Source organism: Podarcis vaucheri (assembly GCF_965113315.1).
Source record: "Podarcis vaucheri genome assembly, chromosome: 16".
Classification (NCBI taxonomy): Eukaryota; Metazoa; Chordata; class Lepidosauria; order Squamata; family Lacertidae; genus Podarcis; species Podarcis vaucheri.
Window position 1 is genome coordinate 30,618,123 of NC_138754.1, and position 27,593 is coordinate 30,645,715.

Sequence of the window (27,593 nt, forward strand, 5' to 3'; positions counted from 1 at the left end):
CTCCTTCACTCTCACCTGGGCACAGCTCATTCCTCACCTGTCTATGGCAATCTGATTTGTGTGTGTTATGGCAGAAGTCCCTGAGGTGGCTTTGGATCGCTCCGTGAATCTCGAATCAAACGCTTTCATTGGCTCTATCTTGGAAGAGGCTGGCAGCACAGAGGGCGAAGATGCAGGCGGAGCAGCTGAAGCAGAGGTAGCATTTACACTGTAAAAAAAGGGGGGGAAAGCTGAGTTGGGGCAATATATATTGGGGGGGGAGTGTTCTACAGGCCAACAAAACAACAAAACGAAAGTTCACAAGCAGTGGAAAATGGCAACATCAATCCCCATTGTTTCACATCAGTCCCCAGGATGGAAGCTGTTTTTCATCCTAACATGGTACAGTGGTGCCCCGCAAGACGAATGCCTCGCAAGACGGAAAACCCGCAAGACGAAAGGGTTTTCCATTTTGGAGGTGCTTCGCAAAACGAATTTCCTATGGGCTTGCTTCGCAAGACGAAAATGTCTTGCGAGTTCCTGCGGGGTTTTTTTCCTCCCTCCCCCTTTTTCCCAAGCCGCTAAGCCGCTAATCAGCTGATCCGCTAAGCCGCTTATCAGCTGATCCGCTAAGCCGCTAATCAGCTGATCCGCTAAGCCGCTAAATCGCTTATCAGCTGATCCGCTAAGCCCGTTAAGCCGCTAATAGCGCTTATCCGCTAATGGGCTTGCTTTGCAAGACGAAAAAACCGCAAGATGAAGAGACTCGCGGAACGGATTCTTTTCGTCTTGCGAGGCACCATTGCACATCTTGGGTAAAGTGTCCCCTTCTGCCCCTCTGGGTAACTGGAAGGGCCTCCAGCTGAGTGAAGAGAACTAGAATGAAGCCACTGGAAGCCAGTGACTTGCCTTGTCCATGTCTTCCAGGTACTTCTTTGGGAAGGTTATTTTTAAATTTCATTTTATGAAATTACAGTGGTACCTTGGTCCTCAAACTTAACCCGTTCTGGAAGTCCGTTTGACTCCCGAAACCATTCAAAAACCAAAGTGTGGCTTCCAATTGGCTGCAGGAGCTTCCTGCACTCAAGCGGAAGCCACGTTGGATGTTCAGCTTCCAAAAAACGTTCGCAAACCGGAACACTTACTTCTGGGTTTGCGGCATTCGGGAGCCGATTTGTTTGACAACTAAGCCATTCTAGAACCAAGATACCCCTGTATATGAAACAGGGAGAACAATTATAACAACGGGCAAAAATTAAAAGATGAAAAAGGAAACTATAAAATACGTATGCGGGATGAGTAGTTGCACGTGAGTTAAAATAACAAAGGGAAAGTAAAGACTATCAGCTTCCAACAGATCATCAGGTATAGGTCTAGAATTGCCAGGCTTGTGATAAAGGTACTTTTGACACCTCTGCATCTAGCACTTTGCATACTAGCAGTTGTAGGAAATCTGGCTGGTGTTTTCTACACTTTTCACTTCTGACAAAGTGGCTGGTGATTATATCACCATGAATTCCCGACTGCACTGGAAAGCGTTTACTGTATCTGACTCCAGCTTATGTATTTAAACAACTGATAAGTAATACCAACCGATATTGTGTTAGAGTGTGGGATATTGCCACATAGACCAATGGTCTGACTCCATATAAGGCAACTTTCTATGTTCCTAGACTATTTTTTGACAAACTTAAAATATTATCAAGTTGGCAAGTGATGCAAGCAGGTGTGCAACTCTTAATGGGTCTGTGTGTGCTTTTGAGAATCCCACAAAGTTAAGACTGCACACACACCATACATTCAAAGCACGTGGTTTATCCAATAGAATCCTGGGGATTGTAGTTTACCTTTCAGAGTTACCCTTAACAAACTACTGTTCCCAGAATTCTTGGGAGTGTTGCTGTTGTGTGTTTTAAATGCATTGTTCGTACACAGCCTCAGTTTATGATTACAGTATTTTTTGCTCTATAAGATGCACTTTTCCCCTCCTAAAAAGTAAGGGGAAATGTGTGTGCGTCTTATGCAGCGAATGCAGGCTGCGCAGCTTTCGCTGAAGCCAGGAGAGCAAGAGGGATTGGTGTGCACTGATCCCTCTTGCTCTCCTGGCTTCAGGGACAGCCTCCCGAAGCCTCCTGAGCAGAGCGGGAGCGCTCCCGCTGTGCTTAGAAGGCTTTGCATTGCTTTTGCTGAAGCCAGGAGAGCAAGAGGGATCGATCCCTCTTGCTCTCCTGGCTTCGCTTCGCTGGAGAGCCACTGCGCAGCTTTCCCTCTCTGCGCAGCGCCCCTTCAGCAAAACGGGAGGGGAAACAGAGCCCCTTCCGTTTCTCTTCCCGCTTTGCTGGAGAGACGCTGAGCAGAGAGGGAGAGAACATTTTTTTTCTTGTTCTCCTTCTCTAGAACTAGGTGCGTCTTATGGTCGGGTGCATCTTATAGAGCGAAAAATACGGCGGTGGTTAAGTGGTGTCTGACTATTTCCCTGTAACCATTTAACATAGTCCCAAGAGAGATTCGCACCCCCACCACCGTTCAGTTGCGTTGTTAGAACTACACAGAATGTTTTTTGTTCAAACACATTTTCAAATCACTGAGGATCAGCGAGAGGCAATATGAAAGTTATTGCCGTGATGGGCTCATTCAGAAACACAAAATCATAGCTAACAAGAGTCGCAGAGCGACCGACATGCAGTACATGGACAGAGCCCCCAAGTCACAAAAAGTTAGAAGACAAGATCTCCGTTGCCCAGTACTGACCCATCTTTGTTGCCTGCGTCTTCGGTTGGTTTAACACTCACTGCCACCGGCTCTAAGGCAGGCTTAGACGTGCAGAGGATATTGGTTGCATTGTAATCTAATGACATCAACTGATTGGTTTGAGAAGCCGACATCATTGAGCCTGCTAAGGATCCAGATATAGGAATACTATTGAAAAAAGCTGTAGAAAAATCTCTGTTTTTCGGGGGGAAACAAACAGACAACAGTCAAGAGATTAGCTGGATTATATACGTGCCACATAATCGAAGGTGTATACATTTTAAACACAATTGTATGCATTGAATTATATAATACAAAGGAGGAAGAGATTGTATCTAAAGTAGCACTAAGAGACACTGTCAGAGCTGCTTGAAGATCCTAGCTCACAGAGGATCACGCTAGCCAGCGATCATTTAGTCAAAGTCTTTATTGAATTACAGTTTCCATTCTCACGCTGCTGCGCGCAACTCTACGTCTAGTAGCTAGATCGACGAAGCTCCGTCTGAGTCTCCGCCCCGTGCGCACCAACTTAATATCCTAGCCCTGCTCCACCTTTTCCGCCTGACTGTCCTCCTCTGGGTCCCTCTACCCCCCGGGGCTTCTTCCTTCCGGGATTCTTCTGACGCTGACCCGGACCCTCCTGCCTCCTTGCGCCGGGCTTTAGGACCTGGCTCCCTTTCCGGGCTGCTTACTGCGCCGCCTTCCTCTGCATTTGAACTTGGCGCGCGCGCCCAACCTTCCACTTTCCTCTTAACCGTTTCTTCGCTCCCCGATGGAGGTGTGGCCACTCCTGACTCATGCCCTCCCTCCTGTGGTGAGCTGCCAGCGCTTGCCCCCTGGCTCCCTTCCTCTTCCCTGCTCTCTGGCGGTGACGCTGGTCCCGATTTCCAACTGCTCTCCTCTGAGTCCCCTCTGGCTCTATCTTCCTGGGGTGCCCCCCTAGACTCCCCCCTTGCCCTGGCCACTGGTGCTCCTTTCTGTGAATCCTCTGATTCACTGGAAAGACTCGGAGATCTCGGGTCGTCATCATCACTCATCTTTTCTTCTGCCTCCTCCCCTTCGCTCTCTGTTTCCTCCCTTGCCCTTGCCTCTGCTCCTAAACCCCTGACATCCATCCCCCCTCGAAGCCCCCCATTCCCCCCTCCCCTCCTTCCGGTGCTGGAGCTGGGGTGTGCTGTTGCAAAGGGACGAACGTCGGATATCGTTCGCTTCCCGTGGCGGGCCTCCATCTGAAGTCTCGCGGGTCTTCCTCCCTGCTCTCGTCGACGACGGTCACCTCCGCTTCCATCTCTGTGCCGCCGTGCTCGAAACCAGGGTCGTCCCTGAAAACGTCCATGTCCGTCTCTCCCTCACTTCCTCCTGGCGGCGTTGCTCGTCCTGGGCCTTCCAGCCACCTTCTGCGGAACTGCTCCTCTGGTCTATCGTCCCACCAATACGAGGGTTCTGATGCAGATCCCGAGGGTGACCCCTCCGGGGAACGGACGTCTTGTGTCGGGTCCTCGTCCGAGTCGAACCCCCGGAAAGTGCTGGCCGAAAGCGTGGGCGTGAAAAGCCAGTCGTCGAAAAAGTCTGCTGGCATAGGTCTATGTGGGAAGAGGGCATGAAACTCGTCTTTGAGTAGAGGTTCGTCCAAGGCGTAGCCCGGCACCCAGCTGTTCGCACTGGCCAGGGTGCCCTCCTTGGCGAGAAAGTATTCTACCCCCTCTTCCCCCCATCTGGAGTCCAAAATCTCCGTGACGTCATTGATGCGCTCCTTCTGTGCCACTCCCGCGTGCCCCGTTCTGTCTCTGACCGGACTCGGCGCCGTTCCGGGTTCCTGGAACCTGTGCGGTGCCTTGTAGGGAGTGAGCACCGATCTGTGGAACACCGGATGCATTCTGGAACCCTCCGGAAGTGCCAGTCTGAAAGCTACCGGGTTGACCTGCTCTTCGACTTGGTAGGGTCCCAGTTGTTTATGCCCTAGTTTCTTCTTGGCCAACGACCTGGCCGGCACTGCGTGGGCTGCTAACCAGACCCAGTCTCCCACGTGGAGCTCTTCGCCAACCCTTCTGTGCCTGTCCGCTTGTACCTTGTATGCGTGTTTGGCCAGCTCCAGGTGGCGCCTCAGCTGATCGTGGACTTCCTGCAGCTCCGACGCGAACGCATCTGCTGTCTGCGGCTCCCCCTCCCCCATTCTTTCCAGTCCCGGGAAGGTTCTGGGGTGCCTCCCGTTGTTGGCGAAGAACGGCGTGACCCCCGTGGACACGTGCTTCGTGTTGTTGTAGGCGAACTCGGCAAGCGGCAGGTAATCCACCCACGTCGCAGGCTGTTGATTCGCATAGCATCTCAGGTACTGCTGCATGATGGCATTGACCCGCTCCGCTTGCCCGTTGGTCTGCGGGTGTCTCGCCGACGCCAGGTTGATCTTGACGTTTAGGAAGCCCATCAGCTTCTGCCAGAAATTCGAGATGAACTGCCGCCCGCGGTCGGACAGAATAGACCGTGGCAGACCGTGAACCTTGAACACGTGGTCTATGAACAGTTTGGCGGTTTGCTCCGCCGTGGCCACCTTCGCACACGGAATGAAATGTGCCATCTTGGAAAACAGGTCCACCACCACCAGCACTGCCGTCTTGCCCCTCGAGCTGGGCAGATCTGTGACAAAGTCCAGAGCCACCCTTTCCCAAGGTTCGACCGGAGTTTGCAGCGGTTCCAACAGTCCTGCCGGCGGTCTGTGCACTGGTTTGGCCCTCTGGCAGGTGTCACACCTCGCCACGTAGTCTGCGACCTCCCCTCTCATTCCAGGCCACCAGAAATCCCTGGCTACTAATTCCACCGTCTTCTCCTTGCCAAAGTGCCCGGCCGTGGGCGCGTCGTGCAGCTGCTGCAGCACCTTGGCGCGAAGGTCGTCTCCCGGCACGTAGATGGCCCCTTTACGGATGAGCAATCCATCTCGTAGCTGGAAACCGTCGGCCGCAGCCTTGCCCCTTTGCACCTCTGCCATCTTTGCTTGCGCGAAGGAGTCATCCTGCAACGCTCGTCGCACCGCCTCCAGGTCCACGGTGGCCGCGGCGCACGCCCATACTGTTGGTGCGAAGATGTGCATGGCGGCCGCTGGCGTTGCGTCCTCCAGATACTGTGGCTTACGGGAGAGGGCGTCCGCCATGATGTTAGTGTCCCCCGGGACATACTCTATGCGGAAGTCGAAGTTCGCAAAAAACTCAGCCCAACGTATCTGCCTCTGGTTTAGGAACTGTGCCGTGCGCCAGTGCTCCAGATTCTTGTGGTCCGTGCAAACCTGCACCGTGTGCTTGGCGCCGATCAGGAAGTGCCTCCACGCTTTGAACGCTGCATGAATGGCCAGCAACTCCCTGTCCCAGATGGTGTAGTTCTGCTCGGACTTGCTGAGCTTCCTGGAGTAAAACGCTCCTGGCCGCCACACCCCCTGCTGGTCCTTTTGCAGCAGGACCGCCCCCACGGCTCTGTCCGAGGCGTCTGTCTCCACCCTCATCGGCCTGCTGGGGTTGACGTGAAGCAGCTGCTCTTCCGACGCGAAGAGACGCTTGAGTGCCTGAAAGGACTGCTCCGCCTCCTCTGTCCAAACGAACTTCTTTTTCTTGGAGCTAAGCGTGTCTGTGATGGCCGCTGTCTGCATAGCGAAGCCCTTGATAAACTTGCGATAGAAGTTCGCAAAGCCGACAAACCTTTGGACCTCTTTTCGGTTGCGTGGACTCTTCCAATCCAATACCGCTCGAACCTTGGCGCTGTCCATGGCGAGCCCCTTGTCAGACAACTTGTAGCCCAGAAAATCCACCTCCGTCACGTCAAATTGGCACTTCTCCAGCTTGGCGTAGAGCCTATGTTGCTTTAGTCTGGTCAGCACTTCCTTGACGTGTCTGTCATGCTCCTGCTGCGATTCCGAAAAGATCAGGATGTCATCTAAGAAACAGACGCACGTCTTGTAGAGAAGTCCCGCCAACACGTGATGCATGAAAGCTTGAAAAACGTGGGAGCCATTTTGCAATCCAAAAGGCATAACTCTGTATTCGTAGGTACCCAGTGGCGTGAACATGGCCGTCTTCCACTCATCTCCCTCCCGCATGCGAATGAGGTTGTACGCCCCTCGCAGGTCTAACTTGGTGAACACTTTTCCCTTCCGCACCTTCGCCAGGAGGTCGTCGATTCGTGGCATGGGGAAGTCCGACGGCTTGGTCCCATTGTTTAAAATGCGATAGTCCACGACCAGTCTTTTTTGGGGCGTGTCTCGCTTTTTAACAAAGAATACAGGACTGCCCCCCGCTGCCTTGGACTCTCGGATGAAACCGCGCTCCAAATTATGATCTAAGAACTCTTTGAGTTCCTGCAGCTCGTCCTCTGACATGGAATACAGCTTCCCTTTGGGCAGCGCCGCCCCCGGCAGCAGGTCAATTTTGCAGTCATATGGTCTGTGAGGGGGTAGCCTGTCCGCCTCCTTCTCGCAGAAAACTTCCAAAAATTCTGCGTACTTGTGGGGAATCGCTTGCAGCGTGCCTAGCTGCAGCTGTGACTCCTCTTGCTCCCCTTCCTGCTGGGGCATGATGCAGTGTTCAGCACAAAAGGAAGAGCCGAAGGTCAGCTGCCTCTGGTACCAAGCCAGCGCCGGGCTGTGCTTGTCCAGCCAACTCATGCCCAATACAATGGGCGTGTCCGATAGCTGAGTGACGTTGAAGCTGATGATTTCCCTGTGATTCCCAAGTCGCATCACCATTGGCGGCGTCTGCTTCACCACTTGCCCCCCTAGCAACTCCCTTCCATCCACCGTGACAACCTGCAGGGGCAGCGTGGCAGGCAGCAACTGTATAGCGTGCTTGTCGACAAACTCCTACCCTATAAAGTCCGCGTTGCTGCCCGAGTCGATGGTAATTGGCACGTCCATGGTGATTCCATTGGGCAGCTGGAGAGATGCGGTGAGCCTCACCACTGGTTTGGGCGGGAGGGGGTTCACGGGCTGTAAAATCTCTGGGGACTGCTTCACTGACATGTCTGGCTGGGCCCCAGTGCCTCTTCCTCCAGCCAGACATCGTCGTTTCCCTGCTGTGGTTCTCCTTGCTGCGTTGCTGCAGTCACCATTGCTGAGGCTGCAGTGAGCTTGTGGAGCCTCTGGGGACACTCTTTCGCCATATGCCCTGGCTCCTCACAGACGTAACACTTCCTGTTCCCTCTAGGAGGCTTCGCTTTCACTGCTGCCGGTGCTAGGGCTCTGGTTGCTGACTGAGCCCTTGCACCTCCAACCTCCATAGGTTCGGCTCCTCCTCCTGGCGGAGGCGTGGATTGCGCCCGCGCTGCTTCTCTGGGAAGGAAGGAGGGGCCCCTGGCTGATTCGCGCCCTCCACGCCCTTCGTCCCTGCTCCACGGACGTTCTTCCAGCCTCACCCCCACTGCCAGTGCCCTCTGAACGACCTCCTGGGTGGTTCGGGGTCTCTCCCCCCTCGCGATCTCATCTTTAATCAAGCTGTGCAACCCCTCCCAAAAGAGGTCTCTTACAGGGGCCGAATCTCTGTCCCATTCCAGGGCACTGACCAAGGCGAAAAAGCGTGCATGATACTGTCTGACGCTGGCCCTCCCTTGTCTTAGCCCATGCACCTCCTTCCGGGCAAGATCCACGTCAATACTTGATAAAAAACACCCATCCATCGCTTTAATAAAGGCCTCTGCATTCTGGAGCGCCGGATCCTTATCCCTCCATAAATTGCGTAGCCATGCTTTAGCATCCCCATGCAAATGGGCCATGATGAATCCCACTCTCTCTTGCTCATCTCTAAAGTCTTTATGCAGCAGTTGCAGTGCGCACAGTACGTCTGCTCTAAAGTTGGGATACTGTTGCAGGTTCCCATCGAAGTGAGAGACCAGCCCGCCTGTTCGTCTCGCCAACCCAATTCCCTCCTGCCGGGGTGTCTGCTTCGTCAGCACGTCTAACCTGATCTGGAGATCCCTGCAGGCGGCAGCTGCCTCCTCCTCTCTCTTCCTGGATGCGAGAGCCTCGGCATTCAGTTGTGCCACTGCTTTTCTGAGTTCCTCTATCTGCTGCTCAGCCGTCATGTCGTCTGCTGTTCGTGAGCTCACTAGTAGGCACCTGTTTCTCTCCCCTCCTCGGGGCTGTAGATGCCCACAATTTGGAGACGGAGCTTACTGTCAGAGCTGCTTGAAGATCCTAGCTCACAGAGGATCACGCTAGCCAGCGATCATTTAGTCAAAGTCTTTATTGAATTACAGTTTCCATTCTCACGCTGCTGCGCGCAACTCTACGTCTAGTAGCTAGATCGACGAAGCTCCGTCTGAGTCTCCGCCCCGTGCGCACCAACTTAATATCCTAGCCCTGCTCCACCTTTTCCGCCTGACTGTCCTCCTCTGGGTCCCTCTACCCCCCGGGGCTTCTTCCTTCCGGGATTCTTCTGACGCTGACCCGGACCCTCCTGCCTCCTTGCGCCGGGCTTTAGGACCTGGCTCCCTTTCCGGGCTGCTTACTGCGCCGCCTTCCTCTGCATTTGAACTTGGCGCGCGCGCCCAACCTTCCACTTTCCTCTTAACCGTTTCTTCGCTCCCCGATGGAGGTGTGGCCACTCCTGACTCATGCCCTCCCTCCTGTGGTGAGCTGCCAGCGCTTGCCCCCTGGCTCCCTTCCTCTTCCCTGCTCTCTGGCGGTGACGCTGGTCCCGATTTCCAACTGCTCTCCTCTGAGTCCCCTCTGGCTCTATCTTCCTGGGGTGCCCCCCTAGACTCCCCCCTTGCCCTGGCCACTGGTGCTCCTTTCTGTGAATCCTCTGATTCACTGGAAAGACTCGGAGATCTCGGGTCGTCATCATCACTCATCTTTTCTTCTGCCTCCTCCCCTTCGCTCTCTGTTTCCTCCCTTGCCCTTGCCTCTGCTCCTAAACCCCTGACAGACACGTTCGATCATCACAAAGATTTATGCAGCATGCAGAGTCAGAGGTGAGTACATCAACCTCCTTCTGGGATTCTCAGCATATCTGAGTCACACAATCAGAAATGGCTGCGTTCGATTTGGCATTGCCATTTTCACCATTGTAGCAACTGCCCCCCACCCTTGTGGTGTCAGAAACAGTCGGAGGCTACCAGTTAATGCAGGGAACTTGAAATTCCCGGGAAGTCTTCCCAAGGGTAGTCCCAGGTACAGTACACCGCAGTAGTCAATGGGTTTGGCAGTTACCAGGGTGTGAGCAATGGCAACCAGCCTGCAGACCCCGAAAGAACCTAAACTGCTTAGGTCTAGGTTATCTGAAGAACTTGCACAGGGCTTCCGCTTACATAAGTCATTAGCTGACTCTCACCCTGAATCTTTAAGAAGCATCAATAACTTAGAAAAAGTACATACATCAAAAGACAAGTTGCAGAGTAATATAGAAGTATTTTCACAACAGGAAGACATGAGGGTTTCTTTTTAAGTATACAAATGATTTAAGAAAATCATTTTAAGTATACAAATGATTTAAGTATACAAATGATTTAAGAAAATCTCAACGGAAGAAAATATAAAACCTGTCATTTTATATTTCATAGATAGATAGATAGATATAGAGAGAGATATAGACACGGGTGGCGCTGTGGTCTAAACCACTGAGCCTAGGGCTTGCCAATCAGAAGGTTGGCGGTTCGAATCCCTGCGACGGGGTGAGCTCCCGTTGATTGGTCCCTGCTCCTGCCCACCTAGCAGTTTGAAAGCACATCAAAGTGCAAGTAGATAAATAGATACCACTCCGGCGGGAAGGTAAACGGCGTTTCCGCTCCAGCGTTTCCGTGCACTGCTCCGGTTCACCAGAAGCGGCTTAGTCATGCTGGTCACATGACTCGGAAGCTAACTGCAGACAAACGCTGGCTCCCTCGGCCTATAGAGTGAGAGGAATATATATACACACACATACAGACATACATACCCAGTATCCAGCTGAGCTATGCAGAGAGGTGTGATTCTTCTCCGTCCATCTGCTGTCCGAGTCTCAACTTGTTTCTTTAAAAGATTCTGTTGGGGGGAAAGATGGCTGTTGGAACTTTTGCTTCTAATTGCTATAAAGGCCTATTGCAAAGCATCAAAAGTCTATAAACTGGACATTTTGTTTATTCAGTTTGTTAAAATACTCCTACCCCTCCCACTCATATAAAACAACAAGGCCACATAGGACCTTTACAATAAAACAGTTATAATAAAATGTAAGGTACCATAAAGAGAATACAAAATAATAACGATAGCCGGCTCATCATAAGAAAATTTGAGCAGGTAAATAGGCCTATTGTGATGAAAAAAGGCTTGAGGAGCTGTCTGGAAGTTAGAACTGATTACGCCTGCTGAATCTCCGAGAGCCCAAGTCCAAAACTCTGGATAAGCCCACTCCGCAGTTTCAAACACTCTGTTAAGTGTGTGGGGCTGAGAGACTTCAAAAAAGTGTGACTGGCCCAAGGTCACCCAGCAGCTGCATGCGGAGGAGCGGAGACGCGAACCCGGTTCCCCAGATTACAAGACTACCACTCTTAACCACTACACCACAGGGCCACCAAAGCAGTTTCTGAGCCAAACCCCGGGCCAAACCCAGATTGAAATGGATCTAAGAAATGACTGAATCACTCAATGCCTCACCAAGGCTCCAGTTGTCCATGTCACAGCCTCTCCAGGACTAAGCATGAGTGGCTGGAGGTCTGTGTAAATGACACATGGGAACCACACCAAGAACCCTTCTGTGCTGCGTCAAGGAGGAGCCAGATGCCAAACTTTCCCCTTTTGCAAAGGTGACATGAAGGAAAAGAACCACCATCAGAGTCACCCACCTTCCTAATGTCTTCCAAGCTCTCCCCATTCACCATGCTTGCTACTTTAGGTGCTGCTGCTGAGCCAGCTGCGTCTCTCGCTGCTTCGTTCTTCTTTTCCACCTGCTGCTGCCTTTGCTGGTACTTCAGCATCTCTGGATTCTCAATTATAGCAGTAGACAGGTGTGCCTCGGTCATTATAGCCAAGCTCTTGCCATAAGTGGTCTGGTGGATGTTGCTCTAAGGGGCGAAAAGGTGAGAACACAAAAGCAGCCGCTTAAACTGCGTGCACGAATCTTGATCAAAAATAACAAAGGACTCGGGCAACAGATTGAATATCCAAATAATGCAGAAACCTTCAGCTGTACTGACTCATTTATTTCTGGCTGCATTTGTCTGCCGGCTTTCACCATTATTTAGAAATGATTCAGGTGGTATGCAAAAATAAAGGCAGGAGACGGACGCTGAGAAAGAGGTTTAGAGAATGCAGACAGGAGGGACCAGAGGAGCATAAAAGAGAGTAGACTAAGGAAAAGCAAGAGATAAATGAGAATTTCTGAAGGAAGCGATGGAGGGCATTTCAAACACCAGTGATGCTGTAGACTGAGGATGCAAAGCGTGTACAACCCCACTAAGCTAGCCTTCTCCAGCCCAGTGCCCTGCAGATATTTTGGACAGCAAAACCCATTGTCCCTGCCCAGTGGCCATACTGGGGGGGGGGGGGTGATTCCAAAGCATCTGCCAGCTACCAGGTTGAGGAATGCTGCGCTGAGCTATAGGGACCTCCCCTTTCAATGATGGCAGAAAAAGAAAAGAAGAAAAGCATAGGGATGTACACAAAAAACCAGGTATCTGTTGAGTGCAGGAATACATGCACATAACCTGTTTATAGTGCACCTGCCACATTTTCCTGTGATCCAAAGGATGTGTTAGAACTGGCAATATGACCCCCACCCTGGCAACAAAAGGTTCTCCCAGATGCGACTGATCAGCACAGTTCTAACCATGTCTACTCAGAATCCAATCGGGATTACTCCCAGGTAAGTGAAGTTAGGGCTGCAGCCTTAATTAGCAAGCCCATCCAAAATAGCGCAGGGTTATATGGCTTTAGTAGAAATGTTATAAGGAATTAAGTATAAATAGATTAATAGAATATTAAAGGGAAAAAATAAGGCAAGAATGTGTTAAGATAATTATAGGATAGAAAACAGAGGAAGATGGAAAGGAATTGCTGAAACAATTAATAGAAGTGGAATACAAAAAGGGAGGTGCGAGGAGGTCGTTGAAATAAGTCAATGAAAGATAAGATATTGAAATTGTTTGATGTGTTTTAAACTGTTTTTGTTTTGTTTTGTTAGTTTAATGTGTTAGTGTTATGTAGTGTTTGTGTATTGTATTGTATTGTATTGTATTGTATTGTATTGTATTGTATTGTTCTTTTTTTGTAGTGTTTAAATTGTTGGAAAAGTAATAAATATTATTTTTTTAAAAAAATAAAATAGCGCAGGGTACCTTCTCTTCCTCGCTCAGAGGGTCGCCAAGCTCATCTTGGGAAAAATCCAAAAATGCTACTGATCCATCCATGGAGCACACCAAGATGCCAAGCCCATTTAAGGTCCTGGGAAGACAAAGATGGAGGATTTTGATTAGTACCTTAGACTGGAGAGAACAGCTCATGTAACTGGAAAACCAGCGGTTTGGTGGGATGTAGTTAACCTGCTGGCAAACCCAGGAACACACACACACACACACACACACACACACACACACAAATTTCTCACATCAACCAGCCCGCAAAATTGTCAGGCATCCTGAATGATATTCCCGAGAAACTTAGCAAACCCAAGCAGTGTGCAGTATGCTTTCTGAGCCCAAGTACTCATCATATCCTGGGAGCTGCTGTAGAAATTGCTCCTTCCTGCAATGCCAGGATTAACATGGGGAGACCCAAGCACAGTGGGAGAAGTCCTCCTTGCAGCCCCTCCTCGTGCCAGCATGAGCCAAAGTTGACAGCTAGCAGAGTGAAACTCCACATGGCAGGTCTGGAACTTCTAACGTGACCCTGGCGGAGCGGGAAAGAGTGGCACTGCAGAAGCTCTCATGCCATCGAGGCAACAGGAATACCCAGACCTAACTTCCCTACTACTGAAGAAAGTCTTGCAGAAGATAAATGAGTGTTCAAATACCGCAGCAGGGAGCAGGATGAGAAACTCTAAGTTCTGGCCTTTTTTTGCATGTGCTTTTCAGATGGCCTTGGTTTTACACAGTTCAGCTTCAGAGCATGCACGAACTGCACTCCTTAAGAAAGGAGTCTATTGCCATGGAACTGTGGTCAGAGGAATGGCTTTATGTATATGGGGCAGCAGGCAAACCATGCCCTACTGACCCTATGTTGTGCTGTCACCATTCCCTGTGCAGCTATTCAAAAATGGAAGCTGGCCGTCCATGTTGCTTTATACCATAACAACATGCTAACGGACCGACAAATCAGCCAAACACTCACAACGCCATTTCAAGCGAAAGCGGGAACAACTGGCGAGTGACTATGCTGCTGTTATGATCAATACCATAGTATTTCATACATGAGTAAATAATGGTCATTACAGAATTCATAAGATCAATAGGAAAAGACTGAGCCATCTCAAATACTTCCTTCCCACAACAAATTTCTATAACTATGTCTTCTTTTTTGCCAGGATACAAAAAGGTTCAGGCCAACGGTTTTTGAAACATATTCCAGAGACTCTGGAGGTTCTTCAGCCGCTTATAGGGAAACTCGCCAGAAAAGAACCACAGATAAGCTTCCGGAAAGATAGCTTGTGGTGTGCAAATGCAAAATGTGTTGGGTGTGTTACAGACAGTAGCAGCCTTCCCTGGAGCTCAGCAGCTGCTTTCTGCATCAGCTTTTAAATACCTGCTGCAAACTTTTCTATTCAGTCAGGCTTATGCCGGCAACTCAGACCACATCTTTCCACAACAGTTATCCAATTTCACCTTTTTCATATGGTATTATGTACAGCTGTCGTGAAACTGTTTCAGTATTTTCTTTATGAATCAGCAGCAAGTAAATATTTCTTATAAATAAATAAAATGAGCTTCTTGGGAAGGTGGGTGGGATACAAAAAAGTAGGATGCTCACAATGAAAACAGCCTGCTTTAAAACAAACCTTTCCCCCCCCTTTCCTTTTTAATAAACGCAAACAGGAATAAAATGTAAATTCAAACCCTCAGATTTCCTTGGAGATGTTAACGTGCTTTACTTACTTGGGTGCTCACTAAACAAGCCAGGCATGGCAACCTACCCTGACATCCGCCAGACTTCATTTGATTGCCGTTATCAGTTTTATGGATGGTTTCATTTTACTTTGCCGAAACCTTCTTGGGCATTTTACAGTGTTGTTCTCTCCTTTTAATGGGACTAAATTTGTGGTCTTACGTTATACTATTGGTAATACCGGTGTGTGTGTGTGTGTGTTTTTAGCAGGAACTCGGTGGAACTAAGTTCCCTCAATTTTTAAAAATTAAATAATAATCTCTTTTTTCTTTTTGTTTTGTTCTGGAATGGATATACACCCAATGCCTGAGCCAAAAATCCACCTATATCTGTAATCAATAAAGTTGTGGCCAATCCAGATCATTGTCTGCTTGAGTTTATTAATCACATCTTACATTTAGCCACTACCTTGGGGGGGGGCGGCGCTGCGACTGGGCCTGCTATAAACTAAACTAACGAACGAACGAACGAACTAACTAACGAACTAACTTCGTAGTGAGTTCCTCCACCTTTTTTCCAGAAAAAAAAGCCACTGGGAATTACAACTCTGGTTGTACACTCCGCCCTGAAAGCAATGCTGAAATCTGCAGCCTAAAAATCTTTTAAACAAAGGGGAAGGGAAGCACTTTTTCTAACCACCCACTTCCTGCTTAGGCACACCTTTTATTATCGTGTTGAGCTCAATTAAGGCCCAGATCATCAGCTTTGCTTCTCTTACTACCTAATCATTTCAAACCAGCAGAGGGAGCAACCAGGAAGAGGAGAGAGGGAACAGGCTTTTTAGTGAAACTGAAGTAGCACTGCGGCGCCTTCAAGTGGCAGGGAGGTATCATTGCAACGTTGCATAAGAACATAAACATAGCCTCCTGGGGAAAGGAGCTCCATAGTTTAACTGAGCGTTGTCAACTATGTCTTGGAGTCCAGTCACCGCACCTGCCTTTCCAACCTGAACAGAGCCCCAGAAATTTCTTCCATTTGTTTTTGCACTGCACTGCAGTCTATTAGACTTCTTATTGTTTCTAAGGCACTCCCCATGGTGCCTTAATGTAAAGGTAAAGGGACCCCTGACCATTAGGTCCAGTCGTGACCGACTCTGGGGTTGCAGCGCTCATCTCGCTTTACTGGCCAAGGGAGTCGGCGTACAGCTTCTGGGTCATGTGGTCAGCATGACTAAGCCGCTTCTGGCGAACCAGAGCAGCGCACGGAAACGCCGTTTACCTTCCTGCCGGAGCGGTACCTATTTATCTACTTGCACTTTGACGTGCTTTTGAACTGCTAGGTTGGCAGGAGCAGGGACCGAGCAACGGGAGCTCACCCGTCGTGGGAATTCGAACCGCCGACCTTCTGATTGGCATCCCTACCATGGTGCCTTAGCCACAAGCAAAAGACAAAATCAAGGATATGTTGTAAACCACAATGTTTTTATTTTGTTAAAAAAAAATAGCTGAAAACTTGGGAAGCCAAACATTATAGAATTAAATGGGAACTGATGGCTGACCACAAGGATACAGTTTAATGAAAGTGCAGAATGACTGGGCTTGCTGCCGATGGGAGATCACTATTTCCCAGTGAACAGCAAAGGAAATATCTTTTGTCGCAATCCAAGCCATATTTTGACAGCCAGTGTGGTGCAGTGGTTAGATCACTGGACTAACACCACAGAGACGCAAGTTCAAATCCCCACTCAAGTCATGAAGCTCATGGGTTGAACTTGGGCAACTCTCTTTCAGCCTGACCTACCACACAGGGCTGTTGCAAGGATAGAACGGAAGTGATGATAACAGTAGCCGCTACCTTGCTCTTGTGAGGAAAGGGGGGATTTAAAACGTAGTTAATGAATAATATCTTACCACGAGATGTCCATGATTGACTTGTCAAACAGCTCATGTATGACAACCAAAGGCCTTTTCAGACACGTCAGCTAAACAACAGAAAGTTGCATGGTGGTTATTGTCATACACAAGTCTCACATCCCATTCTCCAAGATCCATCAACATGTGGAAGATCATGAAACATATTAATTCATGCAAGCTGAATACCCAACAATGGAAAACCTAGAGTGAGGTGGTCCAACGCACAACCTATGGGCCACATGAGGCTCTCAAGGCCATTTTGGTGGCCCTCAACAACATCTGACACCACACGCCCCCCCCCCCCCAGCCTTCAAGCTGTCTTCCCAAAGGCGGGTAAGCGAGGTGCTGGGCGTTGGGAAGGAGGCGTGAGGGCTCTGACAGGGTCCTAAAGTCATCCCGCCTTCTTCCCAAGGCGTAATTAGAGGCCTCGCTCCCCCCACCCCCTGCCTGACAAGGCAGTTTGCGGCCCACGGGTTCTGCGTTGAAGTACTCTTGCGGCCTACTTGGGCTGCCCTGACCTAGAGGGAGAGAGGGAGGAAAAGTATAGTGACGTTCCCGGTAAAACAGCAACTGGGCCATAATGCACCACACACTAGCAGAGACAGACATAACTCCTAGGAACAAGCATGGGTTTTACTGTTGTGACTCTCCCCGACCCCTAAGCTTCGCTTTTTTACTGCTAAATATACAGGAACAAAAGAAGCTGCCCTATACTGAGCAGAACCGTCTTTCCCATTGGGTTTACTGGCACGTTGCGCCAGGGCACCAGGCTCTAAGGGGCGCCTCAGCAAGTTGGGGAGCTGCATGGCTTTGCCAGCGGCCTCCCCTTTCCCTCCTTACGCCTGCGCCCCATCAACTATATGGGCTGGTGGGCGTGCAGCTTCCTTCCCAAGCCCCGGCAGGAGGAGAGCGATCCACGCAGAGGCTTGGGAAAAGGTCGACAACTCTGGGAAAGGGGAGGTGGGGTGCTGGAGGAATCTTTGCACCACAGCACCGGATATGCTTAAGGCGGCCCTGATACTGAGTCTGACCACTGGCCAGTCTACCTCAGTACAGTGGTACCTCGGGTTACATACGCTTCAGGTTACATACGCTTCAGGTTACAGACTCCGCTAACCCACAAATAGTTAAGAACTTTGCTTCAGGATGAGAACAGAAATCGTGCTCTGGTGGTGTGGCGGCAGCGGGAGGCCCTATTAGCTAAAGTGGTGCTTCAGGTTAAGAACAGTTTCAGGTTAAGAACGGACCTCCGGAACGAATTAAGTACGTAACCCGAGGTACCACTGTATTGTCCACACAGACCGGCATTGGCTCTACGGGGTTTCCTAGCAGGGGTGTCTGCCAGCCCTGGCTGGCAATGCTGGGGATCGAACCTGCGATCTTCTGCTTGAAGCTCTATAACGGAACTACATCCCTTCTACCACTAACAGAAATTCGTCCCCTGCCACTACCCATGTTCTCTTCCAGGAACTTAGCATATTCATCCAATTAAAAAATTATTTAGACTAGGGTTACCAGACGTCCCCGGTTTCCGGGGACAGTACCTGGGTTTGCAAATCTGTCCCCAAACAAATTCTGTCCCCAGATTTGCAAATCTGTCCCCGGGAAATGTGGCAGTGGCAGCCTCAGCAGCCCAGAGACAGCCTGGTAGCGCAGTTGGCTCTGGCTGGCTTCAGGAGCTGCTCGCGGCGCCCACCATTTTCCCTCTCCAAAAGTCCCCATATGATGTGTCTTGTGCGCAACACTTCATATGGGGACTTCCGGAGAGGAAAAATGGCGGGTGCCACGGCTGTGAGCAGCTCCTGAAGTCAGCCAGAGCCAATAGCGCTACCAGGCTGGCTCTGGGCTTCTATCGCCACCGCCAAAAGGGAAACAGGGACGTTCGGTGGTACAGATCTCCTGCCCCCTTCCCCCTTTGTTTTGACTGATCAGGGGAGGCTCGGGAGTCGTGGGTGGGCGGCCATTGCCCAGTTTTTTTAAAAAAACTGCGTATTTATGTTTCACAGACTGTGAAAGAAGGGCTTTGCACCTTGTCTGGCAGAGAAACCGTGCGCCTTGAGCCCCTCCTGGGCAACGGCCGCCCACGCACGACTCCTGAGTCTCCCCTATCTGTGAAAACAAAGGTGGAAGGGGGCAGGAGATGGGGGAGGCTCAGGAGTCACGGGCGTGCCGTTGCCCGGTTTTTTAGAAACTGCGCCTTTATGTTTCACAAGGTGTGAAAGAAGGGCTTTGCACCTTTATACAATAAGCATGTGTGCTTGGGCCCAGGGTCTTTTGCCTCACCATCCCCAATACTGACTCCCTGTTGCTACTCAGCTTAAAAAAGAAAAGGAAAAAAGTGACCCCAGATTCATTGAAAAACATCTGGTAACTATAATTTAGATCCTCTTTTCTTAAAAAAAAAAGAAAGAGCTTACCAACCAGCTAATTCAGTTCATTTAAGCTTTCTTTAAACAGCCACTACAGGGTGGTTGATGGCAGTATTGTGATTTCCACAAGGGCCAGCCAGTCAGCACTCTCCACAGCCTGACAGGAAGGCGGGAGAAAGGTGGCTTCATGATGGTCGCAAAGACTAGCCAATCAGCACTCTGCACAGCCGGCTTACAACCAGCTGTTCCTATGAACAATTTGATTAAGTTCATAGACCTGTCCTAAAAGGCAGAACCAGAGTGGGGCCTACTGTTCAAGATACACACGTCTACCTCAGCCTGAGCTGGGCCATGTCAGCTAGAAGAGAAGACTTACTTACCCAGACAGAAAGAGACCGGTCTTTGCTGCCGACAGCACAGCAGCAATAAGGGTGGCTAGATTTGGTTGAGCTCCCATTCTTCTGCTTCTTTTTGAAGATTTTTGGATTGAATTTCTAGAAAACGGAAGGGGAAACAACCAGAGGGTCCTCTTAAAAATTAATTTGCTTTAAGAAGCCGAACTAAGGTGCAAAGGAGGACCGAGCAGGTATTTTTGGTCCTCGCTAAAACTTGTATGTCAGGCCTGACCCAAACAAAGAATTATATAAATCTCTCCAAACAAGCCTATTCTGTGTATTTCTGGGATGGCTGCAATGAAATACAATTATTGCAAGAAAAAGGAAAAGGAAAAAAGCTCTTTTGGCTCCTATAGCCTCCTTGACTACCCTCCTGCTCTCTTTCAAGACCTTAATAAATAGCTAAAATAAGCACATTTGTCACTTTTTGTTCTTGAAGCCTACTCTGTTATCCTCACACACACACACACCCCGCCACCCCATGCAAGACCTGGCTTAATAATTACCTAAAATAAGAACAATTGTCTCTTCGGTTCTGCTTCACTTCTGTCTACGATCAGGACAGGGACTAATTTAGACCATTTGGGGAAAATCTAGGGGTGGTGCCACACCTTAAAGAAATAACAGGGCACTGACCTGAAAATGGCCATGTTCTGCTATTGCTCCTGCACTATAGGACAACCTTCCCCCGCCATACGCACAAGGTAGCAGCTTCTCACCTGCTTCAGGTATCTTGTAAAGGTGTAGCTTTTTGCCTGACTGGTAAGATCAAGCCCTATCTTCAGTTGTTTGAATGTCCTGCATTCCTGTTTTTACTTATTTCTATATGTTTTTATGTTTTATTATTAGTTTAATAACATTGTTTGTTTTTGATGCAGTACGTTGCTTAGTTTTTTAACACAGTGGTACCTTGGTTCTCAGGGACGCGGGTGGCGCTGTGGGTTAAACCACAGGGCCTAGGACTTGCCGATCAGAAGGTCGGCGGTTCAAATCCCTGTGACGGGGTGAACTCTTGTTGCTCGGTCCCTGCTCCTGCCAACCTAGCAGTTCGAAAGCACGTCAAAGTGCAAGTAGATAAATAGATACCGCTCCGGCGGGAAAGTAAACGGCGTTTCCGTGCACTGCTCTGGTTTGCCAGAAGCGGCTTAGTCATGCTGGCCACATGACGCGGAAGCTGTACGCCGGCTCCCTTGGCCAGTAAAGTGAGATGAGCGCTGCAACCCCAGAGTCGGCCACGACTGGACCTAGTGGTCAGGGGTCCCTTTACCTTTACTTTGGTTCTCAAACATCCTGGTACTCAAACAATTTGGAACTCAAACACTGCAAACCTGAAAGTAGGTGTTCCGGTTTACGAACTGTTTTCGGAAGCCGGATGTGCTCCATTTTGTGTGTTACGCTTCCAATTTGAGTGCCACACTTCCGTTTTGAGTGTTACACTGGGGTCCGTCTGTTTTTGCTATTTATTTTGGGTTTGTGTTTTTGTGGCTCTTTTTGTTTTGTTTTTGTGACTGTGTGGAACGCAGTTCAGCCTGCTGATTGATTGCGTGACTGCAGTACATTGTTTATTGCTTTCATTTTATGGAGCAATGGTCTTGTTAGATAGTAAAATTCATGTTAAATTGCTGTTTTAGGGGTTGTTTTTAAAAGTCTGGAACGGATTACTCCATTCTGCATTACTTTCTAAAGCATGCCTTGGTTTTGGAATGCTTTGGTTTTGGAACAGACTTCCAGAACAGATTAAATTTGAGAACCAAGGTACCACTCTCTCTCTGTGTGTGTATGTATATATACATGTATATGTGTGTAAAGGTAAAGGGACCCCTGACCATTAGGTCCAGTCATGACCAACTCTGGGGTTGCAGCGCTCATCTCGCTTTATTGGCCAAGGGAGCCGGCGTATAGCTTCCGGGTCATGTGGCCAGCAGGACTAAGCCACTTCTGGCAAACCAGAGCAGCACATGGAAATGTGATTTACCTTCCCACCAGAGCAGTACCTATTTATCTACTTGAACTTTGACGTGCTTTCGAACTGCTAGGTTGGCAGGAGGTATATGTGTGCATGTGTATGTGTGCGTGCGCATGCGTGCGTGCGTATGTATATGTATGTATATGTATGTGTGTGTGTGTGTATATATATCAATATATCACAGTTCATAAACGCTTTTAAATAAATGAACCTACCACCACTGTCACTGCTTTGCGATGGCCAACAAAATCCATGTTGGTCTTCCACCCGTCTCGCTCAATGATCTGTGCCGTGGGACCAGAATTATTCATGGCATGAGCAGAGACGAGATAGTGTCCGTCGGGTGACCAGCTGAGACGTAAAACATGGGTCGTTCCTCCACACTGAAAAGTAAAATCAGGCCGCAGAAGGGACTGACCATCAATTTTGCCCAATGTTCATGGATAATAAATGACACCCTTATCTGTAACCAGGTTCAACACGTATTATCTGTCACTGGCATCATCCGGGATGGCACTCACATGTGCCCATGTCACCCAACCACTTTGGCTTCCAGGAGTATAATGCTTCCAATGGCTACTAGCTGGGGATGCTGCATTCATCTTCACTGTTGGAGGCAGTCCGCCTCTGAATACCAGTTGTTGCTGTTGCATTCAGGTCCTGCTTGCAAGCATTTGCTTGGCCACTGTGAGAACAGGGTGCTGGACTAGAAGGCCGTTAGCCTTTTCCAGGAGGCTCTCTATATGTTCTTATGTTTTCAGAGGTTACGATTTGCAACCTTCTTAAGCCTATACTACGTGAACCCCCCGTTTCAGAATGCAGCAACTGGGGAGAACAGGCACTGAATTCCTAAGCTATATGTGGGAGAGAGAACAGCCACATGCACCCAAATATATATGGAGAAAACCGCACAAGGTGCTCAGTTTGGAAATGATGGGATCTGCTCATTTCAAAGGCACCTGACTGAAGAAGGCAAAACCGGTCAGCTGCTACGGCTCGGCTCAGATCAAGAACAGACCAGGAAGCAGGAGTTCAGTTAGGTGCTTTTAGACTACAGTCAAACCTCGGTTCTCAAACGGCTCCATTTTCTAACATTTCAGCTCCCGAACGCTGAAGTAAATGCTCCGGTTTTTGAACGTTTTTCAGAACCCAAATGTCCCGCACGGCTTCCGCTTGAGTGCAAGAAGCTCTTGCAACCAATCGGAAGCTGTGCCTTGGTTGTCGAACGTTTCGTAAGTCAAACCGTCTTCCGGAATGGACTACGTTTGACAACCGAGGTTTGACCATATGAGATTAACAGATGTACAACTTTAGGGGCCAATGTGTATTACTTCAATTACTCTGCTGTGTTTGGGGGCCGTTCTACTTAATTGGCTGAGTGGGGCCCTGGATGTTTGGCGCAAAGTCCTGTCTTGGGTGGCAGGTGCCTTGGACTCACACTTGCCCACTTCTCTTTGCAGATTGTAATTTCCTCCTCCCCCTTGACTGCAGGATGTGGACCGCCAAACAATGGTTTGCATTTGTCCTGCGAGCCAGAACTGCAAACCTGGGAGCCCTGACATCTTGATCTGAAGCTAGGGGTTGAATACGCATAAGGGACAGATAAATAATCCCTTGTGGAGGTCTTGAAAGACATCTCTTGTAAGAAGGTTTAAAATTACATTTATTGCTCCTCCCACTTCTTCCTCCAGCTCCAGCCCTGCCCATCACTCCACCTGCAAAGGAATGCAGCCCCTGTGCTAAAAAAGCTACCCCACATATGCAGTTATGTTCATTCACGGGATGAGTTGTTGAGACGGTTAACACAACACACACCTCATCAAACGGTTTGGTGATGCTGGTTTCTAGCTGCCAGTCCATGGTACGCCACACCTTCAAGCTTCGGTCATCTGCTTGCGATGCAATGTATTTCCCAACTGGGTCCCAGGTGAGCCCCTTAACTAAGCCAGAATGTCCCTTCAGAGTGGCGAGAATTTCTGCATGCAGCAAAGAGATAAAAATATTTTTTTAAAATAAAATAAAATACATGCTTACTTTTTCAGAGAACGATTTAATTGAATAAAGCTGAGAGAGCTTTAAAATGCTACTGAAGCCTGACAATGTCTTGGTACAAGCTGGTATTCAATCATGCTGAATTCATAGTAGTTGTTGTTTTTAAAGGACGCTTGCATACAAATGCAACTAGGAGATATGAAAGAATACAGTTGTACCTTGGAAGTTGAATGGAATCCGTTCCGGAAGTCTGTTCAACTTCCAAAACGTTCAAAAACCAAAGCACAGCTTCTGATCGGCTGCAGGAAGCTCCTGCAGTCAATCGGAAGCCCCACTGGATATTCGGCTTGCTGGACATCCCTGCTCTAAAGCTTAACAATTGCAAGGCGGTGGAAGAGAAGACGTTGGAAGATTGACAATAATGTTAGTGGGGTCAGTAATATTCATGAGGTCAGCAGGGTAGCCCAGTTTGCATGTAGCCCCAAGTCAAACCATGGCTTACTGCAGAAGAGCAAATATGTGGGTCTCCAGAGTGAAGATCGCATCCCCTGCACTCCTCTCTCAGTCCTGCCACTGCCATGCTACCTGGGGATAAGCCATGGTTTGGCTTAACATTACATCTGAGTTTGGGCTCATGGTTAGCCTTCCCCAGACAAATCATAAGTAGTAAACTGAGAACAAACCCTGGTTACAGCATGTGGTTTTTCTGGAGCAAGACAAACCATGGGCCCAGGTGCGAACACAATGCTAAGCCAAAGCATGGCTTAGTCCTAGGTAGTAGGGCAGCAGCAGGACCAAGAGAGGGCACAGTGCTTGTTCCAGGAACCCCCGTGATGCTCATTTGTGCTAAACCACGGGCTTCGCTTAGCGCTATATGGGTGAACCGGGTTTGTTTGTTTGTTTTGTTCAAAAAGGTTTGCCATATTGAGCGGCAGCCCCCGCGAAACAAACCATGACCTCTAGATAGTCAAAACTCTGCGTTATACCTGGGAATTTGACAGCATTCCAGATGACAACAGTGTTATCCACACTACAAGAGGCCAGCCAAGCATCATGAGGAGACCACGCCACATCCATGACATCTGTAGGGGATACAAAAAACACACACACCTTAAGTGAACCATTTCTCAGGGGAAACAGAAAACTAGCCACCCATCCCTTTGAGTTCAGAGAACTGAAATTCACAGCCGTCTGCTTTATGCAGACGCGAGCGATGGTCAGCGAGTGGTGCGAGCGATTTTAACTGTCGGGTTAGTGATTTACTGCATCCCCCCCCCCCCAAGAAAGCTGAACAACTTTGGGCAATCCTCTCCAAAAAAAGCTGAACAACTCCAATTCTCCCCCCAAAAAAGCTCAACATCTTCTGAAATTGGGAGTCCCCCAAAATAGGGGGCGTGTTATACACAGAAAAGTGCGGTAATGACTATTTGATGAGTTCATAGGGTATGACTCTTGCTATTTGCTGCCTTTTATCTAGCCGGCCTCCTGTTAAGTGAGGATGTAAATAACTGCACAAAGCAGTGCAATGGAAAGTAATGCTGACCATTCTAGGTAAAGGTAAAGGGGCCCCTGACCATTAGGCCCAGTCGCGGATGACTCTGGGGTTGCGGCGCTCATCTCACTTTATTGGCCGAGGGAGCCGGCGTACAGCTTCCGGGTCATGCGGCCAGCATGACTAAGCCACTTTTGGTGAACCGGAGCAGCACACGGAAACGCCATTTACCTTCCCGCTGGAGGTATTTATCTACTTATCTACCTATTTATCTACTTGCACTTTGCCGTGCTTTCAAACTGCTAGGTTGGCAGGAGCAGGGACCGAGCAACCGGAGCTCACCCCGTCACGGGGATTCGAACCGCCGAGCTTCTGATCAGCAAGTCCTAGGCTCTGTGGTTTAACCCACAGCATCCCTGCTGACCATTCTACTGGGTGCCAAATAGCATCTATCTAAAGCAGACCAGATAACGGGGAGTGAACTTTGGGATGGGTTGAGAGATCAAGTAATGCACTGTGAGCACCTTCCAGTGTTGCAGACACACTTACCCCCCGAATGACTTCGAAGGATTGAGAGACACCTCCACTGTTCTACGTTAGCAAGTTTACTACTGGAACCAAACACTGTGCTCGGCCCAATGTACCTATGGAAGACGGGAACAAGAGTTACCAAAAGCAACCACACGGCAGAATTCCTTTGTGAACCAGCACAACAGTTGAAATGAGTTTTAGCAGACAAAAACCTCACCCCACCCCACATTTAGAGGAGACTTTTAATAGGGAGCCTGTATTTATTTAATTTGTTCATTTTATTCAAAAGCCTAACCACAATATTTTTTTTAAAAAAAATCTCTAAGCAGTGTAGACTCTGTACGATAGAAAAAAAAACATTCATTGGAACAAAAATACAAACCTAAAACAAACAAAACCAATATAAATACAGTCGTACCTCGGAAGTCGAACAGAATGCGTTCTGGCAGTTGGTTCACTTCCAAAATGTTCGGAAACCAAGGCATGGCTTCTGATTGGCTGCAGGAAGCTCCTGCAGCCAATCGGAAGCCGCGGAACCTGCATCAGACATTTGGGTTCCAAAAGAACGTTCGCAAACCAGAACACTCACTTCCGGGTTTGTGACGTTCGGGAGCCAAAACGATCGACTCGCAAGGCGTTCAACTTCAGAGGTACGACTGTAAAAGCAAGTAAAACTGGAATTCAGGGGATTAAGACACATAAGTCAGGGTGCAACCTGGTGGGTCAAAAAAAGTAGCTTTTTGTATTCTAGAAAGTGTTTACAGAACTCTGGAGATAAGAAACAAGGAATAATTCAACAAATGTTCAGAGAACAAGGAAAGATGTAAATTTGGGGACGGGCAGCACACTTACGCAGCTCTCTTCCAAATCATGATCAGCTTGTCGTCTCCCCCGGAAGCCAGATACATGCCATTGTTTGACCATCGTACACAGTTCACACACGCTAAAATGGAAGAAACACACACAAACGGAAAGAAGGTGGATTTTTATATCGAGGCATGTCACATAGTGCTCATTTTTTATGGGTTCACACCCTTCGCAATTCTCTCTGTATGCTTCTGATAATCGTAATGGCGTCTTTATCTTTCTGCAGTGTTCATGCACTGGATCTCAGCTGCAGAAACTGATTGTGTTTCTGTCCCACTGGTGGGAGGTGAGGGCGGCACCCAACAAACAGTACGAGTGGAGGGGGAACTAACCATGAATGAAGAGGGAAGGAAATGTGATTGCCTACATTTCAAACAATGCTTTTCTTCAGAGATGTTGTGTATCCAACAAACAAGTATTTGAAATGTACTTATTGTTTGGAATTTAACTTTTTCCACCTGCGATGATCAAAATAGCTTACAAGCCGAGCAAAGCGGCATAATGTCATGTCTGTAAAACAGTAACCCAGGAAAGCAAAATAAAATGAAACGAAAACTCAGCAACATCAGAGGCGAAGAAATATCAATGCACTCAATAGCAATATGCTTCGTTTGATAAGCAGGTATTAACTGCCAATGGCAAGATTCAATATGCTCAATGCTTCAGGTCTCCTTTACTACTTTTGTACCCACATACATGTTCTGGTGGTGGATAAAGGGCAAGGCCATGGATGTTGATCTCACAATGTGGGCAGGGTCATACTGGAGGAGGTGGTGTGTATGAGCACTTAAATCTTTACAGCCTTCTGTTCTCCTTTAAAATGAATGGGTCACCGAGCAAATATTTCAGTTGCATAACTTAAGGTCCTTTAAAAATGGTGCAATTGAGAATGGGTACCATCTGGCATTATAGTACAACCCACTCATTTCTGGACATCAGAAAGGTATTTATAAAAAGTGGAACAAGCGGGTGTGGGGGGGAGAGCATGCAAGAAGATGGGTCATTCCTTAACACCAAACCATGGCTTAGTGTAACATTCAAAGCAGTTTTCAAATTCTAAAATCCTCTGATATGCAATTAAGGCCCACGGTTCTCTACACCAGAGTTCTTCAACCTGTGATTCCCTTGTGTTGTTGGACTACAACTCCCATCATCCCTGGCCAGCTAAGCCAATTGTGAAAGATAATGGGAGTTGTAGTCCAACAACTTCTGGGGACCCAACGTTGAAGAACACGACTCCATGCCATTCCTTGCACTTTACTGACCAAACAGCACCGAAATGGAAATGTAATTCTCCAGAAGGGATAGATAGAAGGTAGATAAGAGATGTAGTGTTATATCTATGGGCA

The 27,593-nt window shown here is 48.7% G+C and overlaps 1 protein-coding gene across 1 annotated transcript in view; it reads right to left on the reverse strand.

Moving 5' to 3' along the window:
* Positions 1-27,593, reverse strand: part of HIRA (histone cell cycle regulator) — a 68,945-nt gene that overhangs the window by 21,798 nt on the left and 19,554 nt on the right. Inside the window, exons 4-15 of the mRNA XM_082203060.1 lie at positions 26,230-26,320; positions 25,396-25,490; positions 24,341-24,436; positions 23,178-23,338; positions 21,578-21,745; positions 19,382-19,495; positions 16,630-16,700; positions 13,018-13,123; positions 11,527-11,745; positions 10,641-10,726; positions 2,731-2,925; positions 38-208 (exon numbers count right to left, since the gene is read on the reverse strand). Coding sequence (XP_082059186.1) covers positions 38-208; positions 2,731-2,925; positions 10,641-10,726; positions 11,527-11,745; positions 13,018-13,123; positions 16,630-16,700; positions 19,382-19,495; positions 21,578-21,745; positions 23,178-23,338; positions 24,341-24,436; positions 25,396-25,490; positions 26,230-26,320 — 1,573 coding nt within the window. The remainder of the gene's footprint in view (positions 1-37; positions 209-2,730; positions 2,926-10,640; positions 10,727-11,526; positions 11,746-13,017; positions 13,124-16,629; positions 16,701-19,381; positions 19,496-21,577; positions 21,746-23,177; positions 23,339-24,340; positions 24,437-25,395; positions 25,491-26,229; positions 26,321-27,593) is intronic.